Source organism: Necator americanus, chromosome I (assembly GCF_031761385.1).
Source record: "Necator americanus strain Aroian chromosome I, whole genome shotgun sequence".
Classification (NCBI taxonomy): Eukaryota; Metazoa; Nematoda; class Chromadorea; order Rhabditida; family Ancylostomatidae; genus Necator; species Necator americanus.
The window spans coordinates 33,286,130-33,307,775 of record NC_087371.1 but is presented as its reverse complement, the minus strand read 5'-3'; the positions used below and the strand labels follow the sequence as shown (position 1 = coordinate 33,307,775).

At 39.0% G+C, this 21,646-nt stretch overlaps 3 protein-coding genes across 5 annotated transcripts; 1 reads left to right on the top strand and 2 right to left on the bottom strand.

The window, feature by feature from the left end:
* Positions 1–703: 703 nt before the first annotated feature.
* RB195_007642 (uncharacterized protein) lies at positions 704–4,433 on the bottom strand (the record flags this gene model as incomplete). Its single annotated transcript, XM_064181381.1, has 13 exons — positions 704–853; positions 1,363–1,485; positions 1,642–1,725; positions 2,159–2,221; positions 2,278–2,388; positions 2,446–2,517; positions 2,605–2,724; positions 2,956–3,068; positions 3,197–3,323; positions 3,434–3,595; positions 3,679–3,823; positions 3,908–3,981; positions 4,296–4,433. The coding sequence occupies 13 exons, from the start codon at positions 4,431–4,433 to the stop codon at positions 704–706; spliced, it is 1,482 nt and encodes a 493-aa protein (XP_064038173.1).
* A 1,690-nt stretch (positions 4,434–6,123) lies between these two features.
* RB195_007641 (uncharacterized protein) lies at positions 6,124–10,969 on the top strand (the record flags this gene model as incomplete). 2 transcript variants are annotated; one of them, XM_064181380.1, is made up of 17 exons in its annotated part: positions 6,124–6,187; positions 6,244–6,345; positions 6,729–6,868; positions 7,829–7,985; positions 8,058–8,179; positions 8,419–8,502; positions 8,557–8,622; positions 8,867–8,942; positions 8,992–9,095; positions 9,150–9,274; positions 9,334–9,460; positions 9,527–9,643; positions 10,053–10,153; positions 10,225–10,327; positions 10,381–10,563; positions 10,656–10,733; positions 10,790–10,969. In XM_064181380.1, the coding sequence occupies 17 exons, from the start codon at positions 6,124–6,126 to the stop codon at positions 10,967–10,969; spliced, it is 1,929 nt and encodes a 642-aa protein (XP_064038171.1). The 2 variants fall into 2 exon arrangements, with proteins under 2 accessions (XP_064038171.1, XP_064038172.1); XM_064181379.1 differs by having other exon boundaries at positions 8,058–8,248.
* An 883-nt stretch (positions 10,970–11,852) lies between these two features.
* RB195_007640 (uncharacterized protein) lies at positions 11,853–21,162 on the bottom strand (the record flags this gene model as incomplete). 2 transcript variants are annotated; one of them, XM_064181377.1, is made up of 21 exons in its annotated part: positions 11,853–12,225; positions 12,429–12,535; positions 12,687–12,785; positions 12,845–12,905; positions 12,962–13,099; positions 13,162–13,289; positions 13,357–13,437; positions 13,646–13,735; positions 13,928–14,036; positions 14,158–14,274; positions 14,331–14,412; positions 14,485–14,585; positions 14,716–14,823; positions 14,896–14,983; positions 15,335–15,499; positions 16,515–16,707; positions 17,682–17,777; positions 17,871–17,957; positions 20,129–20,244; positions 20,314–20,440; positions 21,133–21,162. In XM_064181377.1, the coding sequence occupies 21 exons, from the start codon at positions 21,160–21,162 to the stop codon at positions 11,853–11,855; spliced, it is 2,496 nt and encodes an 831-aa protein (XP_064038170.1). The 2 variants fall into 2 exon arrangements, with proteins under 2 accessions (XP_064038170.1, XP_013293329.2); XM_013437875.2 differs by lacking the exons at positions 14,896–14,983; positions 20,129–20,244; positions 20,314–20,440; positions 21,133–21,162 and adding exons at positions 15,133–15,280; positions 15,649–15,783 and having other exon boundaries at positions 14,158–14,264; positions 14,336–14,412; positions 17,871–17,897.
* Positions 21,163–21,646: the final 484 nt, after the last annotated feature.

Sequence of the window (21,646 nt, the reverse complement as noted above, 5' to 3'; positions counted from 1 at the left end):
AATTAGAATAGGAAACATTGTCACTTATATTACTCCGGTGTACCAGTATGCGTCCACCTAGTATCACCTTGTCATTTGTTGCGTGTCTGTATTAGGCGAGCTTACCGTAGGCATACCAGCTGCGTAATATTCACCCGTAATGTTCAACTTCACCATCTGCACACTAGCTTATCCGCCACATTACAATCAAGAAGTTCTAGAAACATCATCACTTTGTGACATGTCCCTCTATATTGCATTCTAGGTAAAAATTATTTGATCGAAATAAAGTTGTCATCCTTATCTCACCCTTTTCATGGGATCAAACTATTCCAAGCTAGCACATCCGTCCCTTTTCATACCGTTTACATCACCGGTCTTACATCTTCGCTTAACCGCCTTACAAATATTTGTTATTTCATTTTTGATGACAACCAACAATTGTAGGGAATATGCTGTTGTGCACATCATTATACCTATGAATTCCTATTTAAAAATAATAATAAATCGTGCAATTACACTTCGTCTAGTTTTAAATAAGTAATTTATTTATTGTTAAGTTCTCAAAACATCACCATCATCATATACCGGAACACCAGAATTCAATGAAAAACAAGTCAACCAGACATTTGAGAACATAAATTGACACGTAACTGGTGACATATTAAGGTGAAAAGAATTACAAGTCGATTATGAAAGGCAGATGAAATTAGTTGTGAATTCGTTAATTTGTTTGCATGGTTTCAATACCTTTAGTCTGCTCTTCTATATTCTCCTTTTCATCTTTTAATGCTGGATATTCTTTAACAATTCGCGGGCCATAAAGTAGAACGTAGGCACAGTGCCAGTCTCCGCCTCCAGATAATTTGAGCACCTGGAAACAACGTAACTATAGGAGAAGACTTGTTTTCCACGTATAACAGTCCTAAGAAAGCGCTATGACTTCTTCAGGATACTCATCTTACTTTTGTGTGCGTAAGATCTACTGATCCTAGAAGGTATTTTTTGTAGATTATGGAAAATACACCAAAAGATTGTCGAAAGTAGGATATTCAATGACATTGCAAAAGAATGGTAGGATATTTAATGACATTTAAATGACATTAATGAAAATGAACTATTTTCAACATACATTTTCGTATAGTGAGGCGTACGCACATTTTATAAACTTTATTGGCCAGCAAAGATCAGGATCATCTGTGTCGTACTTGAACCGCATCATTTTGATCCGTCATTACTAGTCTACAGCAGTTCTAGCTGCACAGAAGTCTCAATAACAGGAAAAATTTAAAAGAGATTTCCGTGATATACAAAGTAATCAACAAAAGAAGTCTCAAAGAGTGGAGAAATGGATAGGATTGGACAGATTGAGAAAATGAGTACCTGCTCAGATGTGACTGGACTAACATGTTCATCATCACACATTGCCCATTTATCTTCACCTAAACGCACCCATGCAACGTAATGACCAGAGTTTGACGATCGTCCTTTGTGGGTTATCACAGCCTAAAACAACACCGTACTTGAATAACGTGATGAGTAATACGGTTCTTCTTAAATAAAATCGTTATTTATTAAGAAAAAAAAAACCGTTGCCTTTATGGACAAGAAGATTCTAACTATAGAAAGCGAAAACTATCGAAAATGTAGCGTGCAACATACCTTCAGTTCATAAAACCCAGAATTGTTGCTACCCTCATCATCAGGAAACGAAAAAGGTAATGGTTTACCGTCGTCTTCAACAGCCTGAATAAAGGAGCACTCAAATGTAAATGCAAAGTAAATAGGATCTGAATATTTTCAGATCTTCAGTGGAAGAATAGAAGGTAAATAATAAATTGCAAACAAAGAAGGGGAAGAAGAGAATATAGTGTAACTAAAAAAAGAAATTAGTCCAGGAATAACATCAGATCTGATAGCAACAATGCAAATAGAAGAGTCTGAATGGACTGGGTGACTGCAGAGTGTGGAATTATAAAGCACAATTTGCTAGTACTGCATGATAATATCATATAACGTGCGTTTTGCGTGATATTGACAATAACAAAATGCAAACTAACCAAAATCGAATTGAAGAATGAGAAAAAAAAAAACTCAATCGCATCCCAACTACTTGAAGTTGAGATTTTTATCAGCAATAAAAAGATTAAAATAAAACACAGAAATCCTAATCCCTCACCTTAGAATCAGTACCTTCCATCTTCTGTTTCCTCATGCGTTCAATCTTTGCATCTTCCTCTTTCTGGAAAATTAACAACGAGATGAACTTTAATCAATTACGGAGTGCACCAGAGTCACCTTGACGGCGTCTCGAGCGGGACGTAATCGTTCTTGCAGTGCAGGTGTGCAAATATCACACAAGTCCAAAATCATCGGAAACTTGACGTCTTTCAAGATTTTGGCATTCACCTGATTACATTATTACATTCATTACTTACATTAGGAAAGAAGGTTGAAAAAAAGTACCTGACTGGACTCTTTGTAGAAAAATCGAACCATTTGCACCGAGACATATGCAGGTAGTCGATCAATGAGCACCTAGGGAGATGAAATAGACATCAAGTAATCAACTGCATCATTTAAGAAAACAGAAGAAGAAAATACCAAAGATGAATCACAACTAACATTACGTTCCCACTTTGCGTTCCGACCTAATGCCGTACTCATCTTCTCAATTTCTCCCGAGAGTTTTTCTTTGATTCCACTTTGGATATATCTAACTTCTGCTGACAGGAAGCAGGAAAGCTATAATTAAAAAAAATGAATAACAATAAATAATAAAATAAAATAAAAAATAAATCACAGTTACGCAAAAAAGAGCAGAAAATAGAAGCTATTTACAACCTGACTTATAACTTGAATTATATCTGGTGCAATTTTATACACTCTCAATTCTTTTTGATTTTCTGCGAACGTATCAATTTTTATCTAACGTCTCTTTCGAAGATCTACAGAACATTGATATCCTCACCGAACCTGATAAAATTCCTCAGTGGTCTTCTGTACAGGCTCCTCGTCAGATTCCAAACATTTCTGTATAACCTGGTATTTTCCACGGAAGAACTCCCGGATATCTTTCCCGACAAGCTCTAGAAAAAAAAAAGATTTTTTTTTTCGAGATTCTTGTTAATTAGATCAGAGATATCACCAAAGAAGAGAACACATGAACAATGAAGCCAATGAAAAGGAGAAGAGGAGCAAAGTTGTAGGAAAGAACCTTTGTTAGCAGACAGGGCGCTTAACATCATTCGTTGAATCTCAGAGAAGCACTCATTCGCATCTTGTTGTTCCAAATGACCGTGTTCATCCCTTGAGCTGAACTGAGGAAGTATGTTGTGAAGAGCCTGAACATGAGGTTCGGAACTAAAAGGTAGAAATTGGCAGTAACAAATATACAGTCTGGATTTTCTGATGGCCGTCGAGCAATAGCAGCAGTAATTTTCAAAATGCTGACCTGCAACATGAAAAAAGGCACCAGTGGCTCGTCAGGAGTTCGACGTGGATTATCAAGCATCTCATAAACACTTTTCACAGCCATGGCCATCTTTTTATTTGCATCAGACTCCTGGTTGGATTGGTTTAATCGCTGAAGACCATCCCTGATTTCCGGGATCGTCTACAAGGAAAGATGACACGTAGGAGAAGAATAATATCACGAGAAAGTCATTCACAATAACGACTCTACAATGAAAAGTTCACCTTAAAGCTTTGCAACACCGAATTCATATAACAAGTATTTCCTAGATTTTTCAAACCGCTAGGTAGTTTTATCACTTTTTCGTCGCTCTGCACGGTCTCTTTCTTCTCGTCTTCCGGCTTAGGAGGTGCAGGAACGGCATCAGCACTGAAAACAATGACGAATCATTGACGATTGATTTCATTCAGGAATAATGTGAAATGCTTAGGTGGAATCCAAATCTTTGCATACCTTCCCATCATCATTATCATAGCTCCTTCAGAAACTGTTATCCCCGTCCAGGATTCATCTCCAAGTGTTCTCCCCTAAGCGAAAATAATCGGGCAAAAAAGTATAGCGATTAAGCAATCTTACTGGAAATCAGAACAAAATGTTGAGGAATTTCGGTAGAAACCTTCCCAGTACAAAATAAAGTATGGTCCGGAAAAGTGAACGGTAGAAGAATAGCACCTCATCCAAAAGGTGGAAAATAATCTCCAAGAAGAATCAATTTTTGTATGACCGTAGATGTTACAGGAGATCAGCAAGAAAAAGATTAAAAATAACAACAACAGAACGTAGAGCAGGAAAGAAATGAGGAAAAAATGGTTCTATACATTTGAAATACTGAAAGTCATACCTTTACCACCACTTTTTGACGATCTGGAGGTACACCAGTTAAAGCGAAGAGCTGTGATTTGAAAACAAGAGGTGTCTCATTGAAATCAAGTGAAACTTCATACTTCTCTTTGCCCCATTTAACGTTTACGTTCGGCATTCTGGAATAATAACTCTCGATCTAATCAAAGGAATTGCCACGAAAATAAGGTAATGACGACTTCGAAACTTTCTGGTCACAATAAAACTGGCCTGTTAATTAATAACTAAAATGTTAAGAAAAGATTCAAATAATAAATGAAAAAGTGCTAACCACCTTCAACGTTACTAAATCTACTTTTGCAAAAGGAAAATGGGGTGGAGGCATTCAGTGGCGCCCATTTTATCGACGCTCTAACTTACTTTCTTTACTTAATAACTTTAACTTGCATGTCATAGATCCTCTAAGACTAATGCTTAGGTCTTAGGGCCCCGACCGACTTAATTAGTTACTTCAAGAAATAAGGGCGCTACTAAGTGCTCCCCTCCCCAAACTACATTTAACCCCTTTTGCATCTATGTACCACACCTTCCTTCAACGTCTCGATAGGAAATCAAACGCTTTATTGTTTTCCAGTGCCAAATTTGGCCCTGTGCTCCACAGTAAGTATAAAGTCCAAAGATCTCCCATAAAAAAAAGTTCCGCCAAAAAAAAACATATCAGGAAAGGCGATGAGGAGCTATGAGATCTCTAAAACACATCACACGAGAGCAACAGTTGTCCACGGCTTCGAAGGAAATGACTGAAAAAAGACCACTCAAAAACTCGCTGATGACAAAAATTCTGTGCATTTGCAGAGATGACCCTCGAATGAACGCGCAAAACAACTGAGACCACTTGAGGAAGTTATTCGTGATCACCCTGATCCCTAGATCTGAACAATCATTGTTTGAGTCCGCTGTCAAAACTGCGACAAGTTCAGAAAATGGAGTTGCTGTTTTCCCCGAGCGTGGGAGCACTTTCTGGAAGTTCTTCTAGAAGCTTTTCGGAAGACGAGAACCGTTGAACGGTTATCTAAAGTGCTTGTATTTAGATCATTAGCTACTTTCGATTTTGTTGCTCCTAGTAGGAAAAAAAAACCACTGAAGCGGTTGTGTCATAGAATCATGTTACTGCGTAGCTCGCATGTATTTCAGCATTTTTCTTTAAAAATTGATAATACCCATTTGTTGAAGTATACGCAGCCCAGACAATCCGTACCAGGAAGCGTAGATTTGCCCTCTTTTGGTGCAGTATTTTAGAAATGACGGGTTTCCGATAGTGACATCCTGACAGAGAAAAAGCAGACTCTTCTTCCAGAACAGGGATTAGGTACAGCGCATAAAACATTTTCTAACTAGACGTATTTGAAATTTCGAATATTAAGCAAAAAACAGAGCCTTCTACGCAGTACTGTCGAAATACTGAAGCGCATTGGTGATACGTGTATGCCGAATACTCGAGTACTTGGAAAATCTAACAGCCCGGACACTTGAATGTTTCGTTTCGAAAAATCGCTCGAATATTCGAGATCTCAGCGCAATCGCGCTAGACGGTATGTCGAGTGTAGAGTGTGAAACTTTTTAAATATGTGACGATTCACGCCTCTAATTTCGATTTTGAAAGGTGTAGGACATTTCCATTCTGGCTAGTTGTAATATAGAAAAACTGAGCATAAACTGTTATCTGAGTGTGATGTTCCATTCCTTAGTTCTTTGCTTCTTTTATATCATTGGTGAGATATGTATATATGCTGTAAATCCTTGAAAAAAGAAGTATTCTTATTATTTTTTTACAGAGTAGTAAGTTTCATTGGTCGGATCCATCGTAAATGGCTAGTCCGGAGAAAAAGCAACAAGGAGCCGAGGAATCGAAAGTTTCGTTGCTTCGTCCATGTAAGGTCCTATGTTATTTACACAACCAATCATTGATATCTGCTAGAAAATTGAAGCTAAATTCACTACGGGAGCGGATCATACTGCTTGGAATCGCACATATGCTCGTTCTATTGCCATGCGAATGGGTATTCGGCGTGATGGTGTCACAGAGCAAGGTTTGTGAATAACCGTATTGAATTTATTGGACTTATGAATGCTTGTCTATCCATAGCTAAGATAGGAAATTAACACTGAACCGTGTCTCGTACCATAAACCTCACCAGCATGGTATTGTAATGTTGCTTTTCTCCTTTTTTTTCTTGCTATTCTTATTGCTCTCGAATAGTTGTCGACCGCCATCGTAGCTTCACTTTCGACTGTGTGTATGGTCGTTATCTACTAGTATTAGCTTGGTGTGCGAAGGGATGGTTCAATCTTGAATTTCAACCTTGAATCCTCTTTTTGTTCTGCGTTTTCGTTTTCCCTAACAAGATTTCCTCAGTTTTTGGTGTGGACACAGTTTTAATGGTTTTATGGGTCAAAAATAAGCGTTCTTTAGCTATAGACAATATAATGTCCCATGCGTTGGAAGTTGTTCGAGATGTGGTAATGACGGCCACACATATTGCTGGCCACGGGAGAAGAACGAAAGTGGAGTCCCGTGATATAGAAAACAGCGTTAATGTACTGAACACAATCGTAAGTATTTATTCGTTAGCTTTAGCATCTTTTTTTTTAGTTCGTCTTTTTTTCCAGTAGTTTTCGAATGTTTCGATCTATTCCTGTCTTTTTTTTAAAAAAAGAGCATGGGTTGTCTTGCCTCTTTTATTTCCTTTACTGAGACTGACGGCGACGTGGTTTACTTATCTACTTTGTGAAGTCTGTCGTAAGGATTTTAAATACGGCCAAAGTTATCAAAGTGCTTTTTTTTTACGAAAAAATTACTGTGACTGATTTGGATGTTTCGGAACAATTTTTGTCTAGTTAAAGAAGTTTAAGAAATTCGAGAAAGCACACTTTTCCTCTTTTCTATTCGTTCGTTCGTTTTTCCTCTTTTCTATCCGTTTATTCATTTTCCCTTTCTTGAAAACAACCAAATTTTCCTTAGTGTTTTGTTGAAGGCCTAACCGATGGTTTCAGTGAGTAAATCACCAATTTGAATTTGATTTGAATTTGAAATATTTTCTTTTCTTTAACGATTTAAAACTTGGGGCAAGTGTTGCGTAGTAGATTAGAGGCCCGTTGTAGCCACACGCTCGATGGTTCGAAACCGCGATAGTGCAAACCAAGCCTTTCATCCCTCTGGGATCGGTAAATTGGTACCAGACTTGTTTGGGAGGGTAAAAATACTGGCTTGATAATCGACTGACCTCTGCAACTCATTGTGTAGGCGTTCCAAAACCTCAACAATTACAAATTCTGGTAAAACGCGTTGGCGCATCCTGAGTGGATTGATACGCCAGTGACTCAATCTTTTTTTTAACTAACAGCCTACAAAATAGACCCAGTGAACTAGTATAGTTATATTATACCTTCTTCAATCGCATCATTTCATTGTAACACCACCGTCTACTTAGTGTTTCTATTGCTGTCCAGAATTATTAACATCGTCTGGCTTGCTTACAATCACATATCAAAGAAGTTTGTCCTCGTTTTTAGTTCCCATTCACTTCTTCGCATGCTCCGTCAAATACGCAATTTCGCCTTTCGGATATGCTGAACAAGTCTTTATATCCTAACAATCGATTCGTGGTCGATCTCCGATCGATTATGAACGTGCCGCCTCGTAGAATGCCTTTCAAGAGACGAATAAGAAGTGAGTTTTCGTCAAGATATTTTCAGTTTCGGAAATATTTGGGAAACAACACAAATCTCTTCTTGTTTTCAGAGCATTGGCTAGTTATTGATGGCGAACAACCAAGGGTGCCTGAGAATCCTGTTATTGCTGCTGATTCTGCTTCTACCCAAGAAACCAGCAGTTATCCTCCTGGGCCAAATGATTCGATTATGGCTAGTTTTTTTCTTTTTGCTCTTTACAGGCTTTGTACTGAGTTTTTGCAATGCGTTTACGGTATATTGGTACGTTTCATGCTCATCGTTACGCTTTCTCAACACTTGTAGTTCATAGTAGGTCTTCCACCTCCATCTTTATGGGATTTTCCATTACCCAGCTTTGTGTTTTGTAAATATCTTCTCTATTCCAGTTTCGCCGTGCTCTGTGATCTAAGAACCTGAATTTTTCTCTTTAGGAGGATGCAGCTCGTGCACAAAGAGCTATTCACAAGTCGGAACAATCCAGTTCTCGTCCAGTTACCAGCCATGTGCTTGCATTGGTTAGAACTGATTACACTTATTAAATATGATAATGAGGAGAAGTTTTTGTTCAGGACCAACAAGTCTTCTTCCGAAAGTGTGTGGAAACAGTTATGGGGCCCTCCCCGGAAAAGAGACGAGTATGTGCTGTTTTCTTCCTGTCGATTTAACACCCAGCAGCCATTTATGATACTTTACACACGACGTTTTTCTAGGGTGTTAAGCAGCTGTATATTAATTTTATTACTTTTATTTCTTCATCTGGGTGTTCCCAAATATATTTTCCGGTCAATCATGCTGCTTTTTGCGCCCAAATTGTTTTAACTCGAAGGGATTTTCAGTACTTCTTTTGAACTTTATGAGTTTATCGCTTGGTTCTTCTAGGAGATCCTTCACCTTCTGGGCTCCGATCCAGGACTGCAGTCCTTAGTGCCGCGATTTGCTCTGATTATATTCGAAGGTAACCCAGGTGCACATCTAATTCATTAATAAATCTCTTTACTATTCAGGTGTTCGATGTAACATCGTACAAAGGAACCTTCCAGTGTTACGGAATATACTGAGGTTATTAAAAACGCTAATCGATAACGTACAGGTCAATTTGGACAAATGTGTAAGTAGAAAAATTATAGCTGTCATCAGATAAGGACCAAACAAGCCCTTTTAGCTTCATGATATTATTCCTGCTGTGTGCTCGTGTGTAGTTTGTAGTGAAATAAGTGCAGATCCAGACGATAAGCGACATTTTCGTGTCCGAGAATTTGCCGCTTTGATATTGGCAATGATTTGCAAGTGGGTTCAACCAGTATTTATTTACATTTGTAATAATACTGATTTGATTCGACTTGAAGGAGAACATATTTGGCGGATGTGCGTGCTCGTATCACGACACTACTTTGTCAGATTTTCACTGACTCTCGAGCGAGTCTTGCTTCTCTTTATGGTGCATTGTATGCATTGGGGGAGTTGGGTTGTGAGGTCAGTTGAAGGGTTAGAGAAAGATGAACGTTGACATTAATGAAAGCTTTGCAACGAATTTTATAGACTGTTGCGTCAGTTGTTTTTCCTCGACTAGATCTCCTTCAGCGACGAATCGCTTCCTTAAAAGAAGCAAATCCCATGCGGGCAGGAGATGCAGAAAAGGTCACGCATCTAATTGAGGTGGGCGTTTGAGCTGTGTTGAAATAGGATAAACTTGCTGTAGGGACGAAAAAAGCGAAGTATAGGGGCATAGGTGAGGATATGGTTCGGTTTCTCTTTTGTGCATCATCTTCGCTAGCTTGGTATGCTTGAAGTTGATGTTTTTGAGCAGTTCATAGGTTCCTCTACCCGATTTCTTGCACACTGCTTTCATCTCTAACTTTTAAATGATACCATCACAACATTAAATGTTTTCTAATAATCTAACCAATGATTACATTCATAACTGAGTTCATCTTAATAAATGTGGCATCTCAAGCTGTACCTTGTGTCTTGAGGAAGTCACTTGGCGGTACCAGGTTTATTTAATGAAAAAAAAGCTATTTGCAATTGTAAAAATTGGCAGCAAATTTTCATTTTTTTTTTCCAGAAAATGCTCACAAGATTTGTGCGACGTCGCAAAACGCAGGGTCTGAATGAATTAGCCGATTTCCAGAAAGCGTTTCCTGGATTTGGAGAGGCTGTGTTCAAGTATGTTCTCATTCCATTGTTTTTTATATGATCAAAAGTAGTATTTTGTCTGACAACGAAAACAACTCTAGGAGAATAAAATTAGCCAATGAGAAGCGTCGAGCTCAAGGGACAAGACCTAGTGGAGTCCAGCAGCCTGGGTGCATAGAAGTAGGAACAAGAAAATTGTCTCAGGTGTGTCCCCATCTGCCAAATGAGGTTGGGTGCTTGGAAGAGTACGATCACAGGTCACAAATTCTGCGAAACGTTACCCTCGGCTACCGCAGCTGCCATTGCGTGCACCTGGTATAGTGCGACCAACGCATGCTTCCATTGCGAAGTTAAGAATGTTGAAATACAGTCAGCGTCATGCTGGACGGGGACTTTTTCGACAGCCTCCATCCTCGGCCCCGCCACAACAACGAATTCCGGTACGTTCCGTTTCAAAAGTAAAGTACAGATGCAGAATTTTGTTTTTCCATCTTTAAAATTTCATCCGATTTGAACTTCAAAATTTTGACAGACTACTACGGAGACTCCTCAGCAGCAATTCGGAACAATGCCAACAGGTCCACAACATCAAAACGTTATTCCTCAAACGGTAAGGTTTGCGTGAGTACTTCCCTCAGGTGTTTTTATTTGTTCTTGACAATTTAGATCCGTGGACCAATCACTCAAACGCCAGGACCGTTACCTGCTGTATCAGTGGAACCAGCCTTCCCCCGCAGACGTCCCCCAGCGACTATTGTAGAACAAGGGAGGGCACATCCAGCTGTGACTGTAGAACCTGCCTATCCCCGAAGGCTACCTGGGCCACCAGGAGGCGGAATTTTGTAGTTTGTTAGTTGAAGGAAGATTTTTGTTGTCAGATTGGAGTTGATAAGTTATTTGAATAATCATTTTGTGCAATTTTTGTGCTTTGTACAGTAATGAAGATTTATTAATGTTACATCTCACTACAGTTCTCTGACAAAGTGATGGGTAAAGTGGGTGGCGTTGACCAATCCCTGCAGGGATGTGCCTCCGCGTTCCATTTCAATTCAGCATCGTTTGAGATTAAGAAACGTGTGTGCAGCCCTATAGTAATCTAAAAGTGCGAGCCGTATCAAGTCAGTGTTTCTATTATCTGGTTCCAGTCTATCGACCCGGACCGGTGGAAGACCTTAGTGCTTTCCCGAATCACCAACCGTGCAGTTACCGAACCTAACTTCTTACCGACTAACGTACAGATTTATGATACCGTATTAAGTCGCTTTTTTTTTTTGCTGGAGGGTGCTCAAGAAAATACACGAGGAATCGTCCGTGGAGGTAAGGATTTCCGCTGTATTTTTGTTAAAGATTTCAAAGTATTTGATTACATTATTATTCCGAAAAAGAAAGCCTTACAACATTCAGAACAAATATTTGTTCTAAAACAGGCCAACTATATCCAAACAAGCATACCGTATTCACTTATATTTCTGTACTGCCCTTGGAAGGAAATAAACTCTAGCGGGTTATGGGCGTGGTTTGGTTGCCGCTGTTTTGACATGTAACCTAAGAGAATTTCTGAAAACAGTGAAACACAACGTGTTTTAGCTCCTGGAGTTATGCTTTTGCCTATATCTCTGTTACAGTAACAAACAGCATTTGTTTAAATATTTTTATCAATAACTTATTAATGTTCTCTGGCAGCATCAAAAACTTCCCCAAACTTTATATAGCTTAGCAGCCATTTTGCTTAACAGCCGTTGGATAACCTGTTATTCATCCATTGTTCCATAGATTGTATACAATCTGTCCGTTTATCTTCTGGCATTTGTAGAGAGAAATTCACGATATTTTCCAGGAGAATTGAAACATCACCGGTATTTTTCCTCATTCCTGATTTATACATTATATCATCGTTGGAGCTGGACTGTGCCCGTAGATTTGTCATTGATTCTTTTGCTGCAAATGAGGTTGGCTTTGCGGAATTCTTCTGTGCTTGATATTTAGTGGTAGAATCATCAAATTCGGTAACGCCAGCTGTTTTTGAATTCGTTGAGACGATTGCCCCGGTGTTTGGACCAATGTTCTGATCTTGACTAGGCGAAACAGTGAGAAAGTTGCTCCTGAAAAGCATAAATTTCCAATATTTTGATCATATTTATGTGCATTCGACATCTCAACGATGAATATAACATGTGCACTAATAGATTATCATTTCTTACAGTGTTATCCCGGTTGAATCAGATTTTGTTTCTATGTTGTGGTGCGCTCTACGGGTATACAATAGGTAAATGAATCATTCAGATTAGACATCTAGACAACTCACCTACCACTGCCGACCAATGTGTTCTTTTCATTGGTCTGCGTCGTTTGCTTTCCTCGTAACTCTTTGGAATTGTCGTCCTTAATAGGGTTGGAATGAAGCTCACTGATCTGCAAAGAAGTAAACTCGCCCTTTAACGTTGCCAGTGAGTCGTCGTGGGAAGGTTACACCGATGGCACTTCAAACAAAATTGGCAGGAGAAGGTTTTTTTTTTCGCATCTGCGGCGCAGCTACTGCAAAAATTAGTGAATTTCACTGCACCTGCCGATTAAACATATTCCGTAGTTGACGTGAGTCTAAGCTCAAATATCCATAACTTTCATCGTCGATATTAAGTAGGATTGTCAGTTCCCCTCGAATCTTAAAAAAGGAAAGCCAGTGAGATTATGGAAGCTGTTTACTTCGTTGGAGGAACCTACTTCTGCAAAAATGGGTCGATCATCAGGAATTGCTTTCCAACAGCGTTCCATAAGGCCAAATCTAGAATCTTTACTTAGTCAATTTGAACTAATTAACGAACTATTATGATATCTAACATCTCATTTGGACACTTCTCCGGTTGCGGTGGACGATTTCCTTGTTCGATGTAAGAAATCATGTCCGTTGGTTGGACTGTAGGATACGGTACGTCGCCAAGCGAAAATATCTCGAACAATAGTATTCCAAATGCCCATCTGAATATTTTTCTATATGACTCCATTTCTGCAATCGTGTCAGAGCTACATCCGAAACTCACACATCGGTTTTCTCGGAGAACTCATAGAATTTCAGTGCTTCCACGGCCATGGATTTAAACGGTAGACGACCGCCTCTGGCTGTGTATAGGGCAGAATCTGCGTAGCGCCCGAGCCCAAAGTCGCTAACCTCAAAATTCGGCATTCAAACAGCAATCGGTCAATAATGAGACGTCTCATTTTGTGGAAATTCTAACCTTAGCCACTAACTGTTTTGTGAGAAGTACATTGCGTGCGGCCACGTCGCGATGAATGAAGTTTTTCGATGATAAGTACGTCTGAAAAGTTGATCGATCAGTATTATTGATTGACGGTATTCTATGAAACTATTTTCTGCAAATACACAAAGTCGCGTGGGTTTGGACGTTTAAATTCACCTCAAGACTCGTGCTTGTTTTGTCAAAAACGCAATAATACACTTATGAATTCTGCATTTTTCCTTCTTTATCAGAAAAAAAATATTTCTAATGTCAGTAATAAACACACCATTCCATCACTGACTTGCCATGCAATCGAAACTAAGTCCTTGATCCTTAGACAAATGTCGGCATCCGTTGGGCATACATCATCTTTGCACTAAATTTTCAACGTCAATTTTTCTTCACATCCACTCGAACTCCTTTTCTCGATTACATAGTGACAATAGATATGCGGTGACCCTTCCACAGTTGTGGCTACGAATTTTCTCACAAGAGAAACTGTACTTGCGCAAAAATACTGGGAAATTCGTGCCAAATGAAGAAAGTTGGAGAACTAGCCTCTCCTCACCATAATAACGTGATTACGATTATTCCGTAGGAAATGTAACAGATCGCCATATTCACAGTATTCCACGAGTATCATTGGATTTTGTGGGCAGGACACACAACCCAACATGCTAAAAATTTGAACGATTGTTCAGAGGGAATAATTGATTTTACTACGCGTTTCTGTTTGGAGGACTTTAAAACAATGGCTTGTCTGTGACTGGATGACACGCTTCGCCCACCTCCACTCACCTTATAATATGTGTGTGATAGCCAAGATTTTTCATAAAACTTATTTCCTGGAAAAATTCCATCCGATTTTGATCGTTTGCATGTGATGGCAACCGTTTCACAGCCGTCTGCAAAGATCTTTAACGGTTAATAGACTATGGATGACATCCATATACGCCAAGTTAATGAGTTACTGTACATCGCATGGCCCATCATCTTGCATATGTTCGGCACATATATTCAACCGTGGGTTGACCATCAATAATGGAATTTTACCTGAACGAATAGTAGGTGTATGCAAAAGAGGCCACACCTACAGTACCGTAGTAAAACGTACCGTACACTAACCTTTTAATGTCCCCTTCAATACCACGGCGAATGCACCGTTTCCTAGGATCTCATTTTCGTGGATGTACAGATTTTGTTGTGAGACTTCCCACGGGTCCTTTCTGTAACTTGTGAAGAATTCAAAAGTCTTTTGAACGATTGGTGTAACAGTGGGCCAATCCCAGCCGAGATGAAGGCACTCCCACGCCGACTCATATAAATCTGATAAGTTTAGATAAATCTAATGCACACTTGTTAGCCTCAGCCAATGCTTTGATGTCCATGTAGTGGTTAGCCATCACCAAACTCGCTGGATGAGGTAATTGCGTTAGTTGCGATTGTTGAGGATGGTTGGTTACCCTAAAGTCAAGTTATGAGCGGTTGTTTCAGCCCTTCAGCCATAGTGGGGTTAAAACGACATGAAACATGTACGCAATTGCGTACACGGCTTCTCTCGAAGCACTTTGGTGGACCGTAGCGGCTATGAGCGTGGTGCATCCCTTCCTGGCCCCATCCATCGCTGTAGTTTGCGACGGTCTCACCTCGGTCCCAATTGGTTCCTCCACCGAGCCGTCCCGAGCGCGTACGTAAACGCGCCACAACTACACTCGTGATTCATGTCGTTTTGACCCGACTATAGTTAGGCAATTTTGAAATAAAATAAGTTACATCTCAGAATTACGGAAACCAGACTGTGTCTGCCAAAATGTTCGCCATTGTCGAGTGCTGTGCTTCGATTTCTTATAGCAGAACACTGCACACACGGAGCAAATTATCGTAAGACAGAAACATGGCACACCAATGGTGATGATCATTTCTAGAAACTTCTAGTTGTGTTCGGAAATGTTAATAGAGTTATATGAACGTTTACCGACTGCACTGAGGTTATCATTAGGTGAACTCGTCGAAGCAACCGAACATGTCGTTGACGCTTCCATAATGTCGATTAACTGTACGGTTTGATTACCGTAAACGCTAACATCGCAGGACGTTGAGACCATATTATGACAAGCATAGAAGAGATTATTAGCACAGCCTGCAAGATTTGAGAGCAGGGGTTAGGGGAAGAATAATAATAAAAACCTTGCTGTGTTGGAAACAGTAATCTTATTTTTTTGGGGGTTTCCCACAAGTATTCTTCACATCGGTGCATTCATAGTAATCCGTGAGAATGTAGTATATTACCTACATATTGTGAGCGATGTCCGCTACTGACGAGGCAAACTCGTCCGAGAGGAGCATCCAGGTCCGAAGATCTCGTAAAGATCCAGATAAACGTGTCGAGATCAGGAGTTTTGAGAGTTATGTCACACATACCATCTGTACCAGGAATAAGGGGGTTCCAATAGAGTGAGAGGAAAGTAAAGGGGTAGGATTTGAAAATTTTCGAATTGAATGTGTTCCCCACACTAGCACTAACTGTTTTAGTTATTCTTTCTCCTAATACGAGGAGGCCGAATTTTCAAATTTTTCTCCGCAAAAAAAAGATTGGATGCTGGGACTAGGACAACTGTTTAAAGGCATCACCCCACGAATCTGGAGTGGTACGGATTCCCGGTGGAGTATTCGTGTACGGGGTTGTATATTATGGGGAGAAGGGTGATTCGGTCCATTTCTTCCTAATTGCCGTGGGAAATGGCCTGGAAGATGCGGCTTTGAGCGTTCCACCGCACTATTTTCTACAACGAGTTCGATTGGAGCGCACCAGCCCTGTGAGGCGCCGCATCTTCCGGGCCGTTTTTTACGGCAATTAGGAAGAAATGGACGGAATCGCACCCCTCAACATACCATATGTAGGTAGATTGTGATAGATTTTATTAAAGGTGATGCCTTTAATAAAATCTATCACAATCTACCTACATATGTTATGCTTGTACCGTATCCGCCGTAGTCGTCAGCAAGTATTAAGCGATCACCTCTAAGCCAAGCAGCGACCTTCTACGTAAGATACCGATGATATACTGCTTATTAACACAGTGAAGTTTTTGTTATTCAAAAAAGATTTTTTTCTTCTTTTAGGTAATATAGCGCTAAGAAATTCCCATACTTACCAGATTCGGTTTTATCATCACTGAGAAGCATATATTTCATAACGAAACCCTGTTTTATGAGAGCATTTGTTATGATTTGTGCATCAGAGCGCAAATTTTCACTGCGACACAGTTCCGTACAGGTGAAATCCGTGAAAATGAACGCCACACCGGCTTCATCGTCCGCTAATGGTTTATCCAAAACACAAGAATGCTGAAACAATCAAAATTAATCTACAGGCTTAATTTTATTTAACATTTAAGTGTTAAATAAAACATGTTGTCCTATCTCAACATTATTTTTCTGATAGTCATTTTGGAGTTTTCCTCTCCAATTATAATTTTAGGTCTTTTACTGATTTGTTCAACTCAGCGTCATGAAAGGTTATTTTTACTATGCAAATTTATCTTTCTCTCTTCGTATCCTTTCTGAAAAAATTATATTTTGAAGGACGGGACCGTACGGAAAGAAAAAAGACAGAAGGAAATCTAAAGGAGTAGAACGTGAAAAACCACTGACCCGCCTTACAGAAGCTCTAATCTATTGATCTAATAATTTTAAAAATCCTTTTAAAGTGATTATTATTTTCTGAAAAATTTTTCATTATATATTGCAAGGAAATTTATGGATGTACTATGAATGACGTCAGATATTGACGGCATTCCACCTGTTTATAGCAAGCGTGGGCGATTGCAAGCGACACAAAAAATACGAAAAAAAATGAAAAGATGAAAATTTTGTCAACATATTCGAAACGAAACATTTTGATTCTTGCTTCGGTGACTTTTCGTACGTTCTCCTCTCCATTATACATATTTTTAAAGTAAAGTATATTCTACACCCACATAATCAGCATTCTATGATTATTACTGGTTGTAGGAAACATTTTCCTCTAAGGAGGCGAAGATCAATAAAAGGGTGTGGTCTCAAGAAATCAAGGAATAAAACAAATGATAAGATTAATTGGTGTTAAAAAGAAATAGCTGAATTGTAGTTCTAAGGGATAAAAACGGATAGATGAGAAAAATGAATTATTGTAATTTCAGGATAAAATTTTTCGAATTTAATTATCGAAAAAGCCTTTATGATATTGTCTTGAGTGCGTGCGTTCTTGTACGTTCTTGACATTTTATTTTTCACGGTTTTGACATAGGAAACTTTAGAGCTACTGGATGTATTTCGCCTACCAACTGATCCAACAGCTTGTCCAGTTGATCACCAGCTGATAAACCATTTGTTCTGTACGTGTCACCAGTAGAAATACCATTTATTAAGCTTTTCTGCTGAACAGTGCCCATCTTAAAATTAAACGCTCTAATATGTACACGTAAAATATTATATATTGGACTAATCAATAAAAGGACGTTTTATCGTACCTTTTCTGATTCACAGGTTTCTTTCATTAAAATCCTCCCTGGATCGAATATTTGCAAAGTGCTTCGAGAATCGCAGTTCTGTACCACCTGTGATTGAGAGTGTTTGTTGACTTTCAGATTTCAAGTGAATTACTATTCTTGTGATTGTCTGACCAAATACAGATCTCATTCATAAAAACCATGAGCGATCAATCGATAAACCACATATTGATTCCCATACAGCTTAACGTTGTAGTATGACGTTGCATTATGGAGTTATCAGAAATTTTATCTTGACGTACAAATGGTATCTTTGCCGGCGTAAGCGTCTTTGGGTGAATTTTGATTCTTAGACCAGAAAAAAATCAATATCGGTTAAAATTGCCCCGCCCTTCCGAAAAATTGCGTTTTGCATCTCGGTCACCTATTATAAATCAGAACAGGAGCACATAATATTTTGGGTTCTTTTGGGTTCTTTTTTGTCATAGTGCTACTTTGAAAACTGGTTAGAAATTTCTGAACTGGATTTCCCAGACCAGAAGAAAATCAATATTGGTTAAAAAATCCTACGCCCTTTTCAAAAGTTACGTCGGTGGAAAAACGTACTAAAAGACTAGCGAATGGGTTTTTTCGGTTTTTTTTTTTGTATTAGAGCTTTGAAACTATGTTGATAGAATTAATAAAAGAGAAATTCGCATAAGATTGTTGTGTTTAATGTCAGAAAATCCCATAAAATGATTGACACACTGGAATTTCCTGCCGGACATTTTCTCTGACCATTGAAAAAAAAATCGATCTCGGGAGGAATCTTTTTTTCTGCTACTCGCTGCAAATATCTATGTGAATAGTGATATTTAACGGCTTGAAAATGCTTAACATTTTCCTCGGAAACTCTGTTCCTATAAGCAACAGGCGTGAAGATAAGCGGATAATTCGAGTTTTTTTTTTAAAAGAAATTCATTTTCCTTCAAGACTAGATATGAAACGTGGAAACTTTGCTATAATAAAGAACTATATTGTCTTGTTGCTAGTAAAGCATTTTGTAGCTTCTGACCACTTTTTTTTGAAACGCCGAAAAAAGTTTGGAGTTTGGACAAGGTCGATTTTTCTTTCCACAGTAAGTGACGCCACAACATGAATGCAGAGTGAACGTTTCAGTCAGTTTAATTTTAATCAGTTTGATTTAATTTCTTGGATTTTAGCGGTAATTTTATGTAGGTGTAGGTGGAAAATCCTTCCAATTATTTTTTTCAGGAAATTCTTGATACAATATGAACCCCCTCCCCCCCCCGGAAGATCAGGAACTGTGAGAGTTTTTATGACGCATCTACATTTCGATTTTCAGTTTGCTCCGGATTATTCCGATTGCTGACTTTATCCTCTGCAGAACTTATGGTTAGAATATCTATATACGAAAAAGAAGAGGACAGATTTGAAATTCTGAAATAAAACTATAAAAACATGTTTGAGAAGTCTAAATTCCCCGTTTCGGGCCGTTTACTTACTGTTCTCTGAGAGGGTTTTGTATTCACTAACTTTAAGGAACTATTAATGAAGTTGAAAAGAGCAATGCAGCGGAAATGGAATCCAGATAAATTTCAAGCCGTCCATGCAGTAAATTTTTCTTTCTAAAAGCAGCTTTTCACGAAATTGACGTAGTACGGAAACGTCAGGGAATCCGTAAAGTTCGGATAGATTATTGGAACCAGCTTGGCTTCGCTCAAATTCTCCTAATCGTCGTTTGAAAAAACAAAAAACGGCGTGAAAAACGGGGTTCTTTTCTATGAGGTATATTTGAACGCACCATCCTTTCATACGCGCCGCGACCACGAGCGAGCGGTCGAGGATCGGTGAGGTCTTCTCACCAGACTATTTAGGTAGAACCGAATAGGCTATTGAGGAGACCGGAGCTCGTGGAGCTTGTACAAAGGGACGTGTTCTAACGTACCTCGTAGAAACTAATGACGTTCCCACGTCGTTTTTCACGTCGATTAGGAGAGTCACCTTGGGTTTCGTGATCTATTATACATTTCGAACTATACGGGCTCCCAGGGATTTCTATACCACGTCAATTTCGTGATACGCTGCCTTCAAATCAATGCAATTAAATGAATGACCGAATGACGGAGTTGTGAATGAATACTCAGTGATTCGGTCGTTCATTTAGTTGTAATCACTTTTGATTATTCAGGTAACTAATTTACTTTTCCTGACCAGTTTAGCAGTTTCTAGAATGTCACTCCAAAAATCCAACTATAAGTCGATAGCGAACCACTCACCCCCCTTATAAAAGATTGAATTTGCTGAAGATACAGCGTCGAAAGCCAGTTATTATCAAGCAGTAAAAGCACAGAAACTCTCCAATATTTGCAATTCGACGTGGGTGCCGTATCTACTGAAAAAAGTACAAGAACACCTGGTAACGTTATTGTACATCAACAAATCAGTACGATCAATAACCTACATAAACATGTGCCAGTCCATTTATCCTCATCTGAATCCCGTGGGAAAAAGTTGTACGCAGGAACCTCACATGATGTAGTTGGTGTCGTCCAAGTAGTTTGCAGTATTGTTGCGAAAGTGGTTCCTGACTGGAAAGAAAGTGATTGGTTACGGTTCCCTTCGTGTTATTGAAATAAATATTTTTGCATAATTTTTTCTTATACTTTTAACTTTTATTAACCTATAAGAACATTTCCGAAAACTAATGTTTCAAATTCTTTTTTTTTCTACATCACGTTACATTACTATACCTATCAAGTCCAAAGCTAGCTCCAAAGCTATTTTCGTAGATCAGTTGAGTTTAAAAAACCATGAAAATAAATATAGTAGATCGAATAATCTACAATCTTTCATACTTTTGAAAATTTCTTAGGGGATGTTGTGCTATTTTAACGTTGGCTCACTGCAAAAATTGTTGTTGATGCCTTCGCTAATTTTGCACCAGACTTCTGTTTAACCGTGGAGCACGAAATCCTTTATTTATAACTACTACACACGTAGTACTACAGTACATCACGTTGAAATATTCTATCGCTACATATAGTTGTTTTAACCTTGAACATTGAACGCAAATATACTGAAAGTATTTTGTATCAGTCAATACAAAGAAAAAATCGAGAGAAAATGAAAAGTTGGAAGTGTAGTAGGGTCAGAACGACATGAAGCACGGTGCAGTTCCGTAAGCGACTGCGCTCGAAGCGTTGCGGTTGAGCGTAACGGTTAGGATCGTGCTAGAACCTTTGCTAGCACTATTCTTCGCTGAAGTTCGCTATGGTCCCACCTTGATTCTAACCGCTACGTTCCTTCGCATCGCTTCTAACGCCGCCACCTACGCAACTAAGCACCTTGCTTCATGTCGTTTTCACCCGTACTCCATATGTCCAGTTACTGGCGAGAGATGACCTTGGAGTCCTTTAAAATCAAGAATATCGGCCATAAGTTCTAAGGGGAAATTAAAGCATTTTTTGAATAAATTCGTGGCATACATACCATTGGAGAACATTGACCAGAACTTGTTGCTGTCTATGGAAACTACAACAAAGTATGCACGTGAAATCATCGCACAAAGTGTTTTCACACTCAATGAGTCATGCCCTAACGAGTGCAAATAGGCTTCTGATCTGATTTTCTTCTGCGAATATTTCTTAGAAGTCTGCTAGTTGTCATTTGTGCTAATTGTCCGGCGCCCTCGCCCTGTTATTGAGGGATACATAAAAACATTTTGAGAATTAAGTCATAAACAACTAGGTAGTTACCTGAAATGGATATGTCGCCACTTCCAATGTAGTCCTATT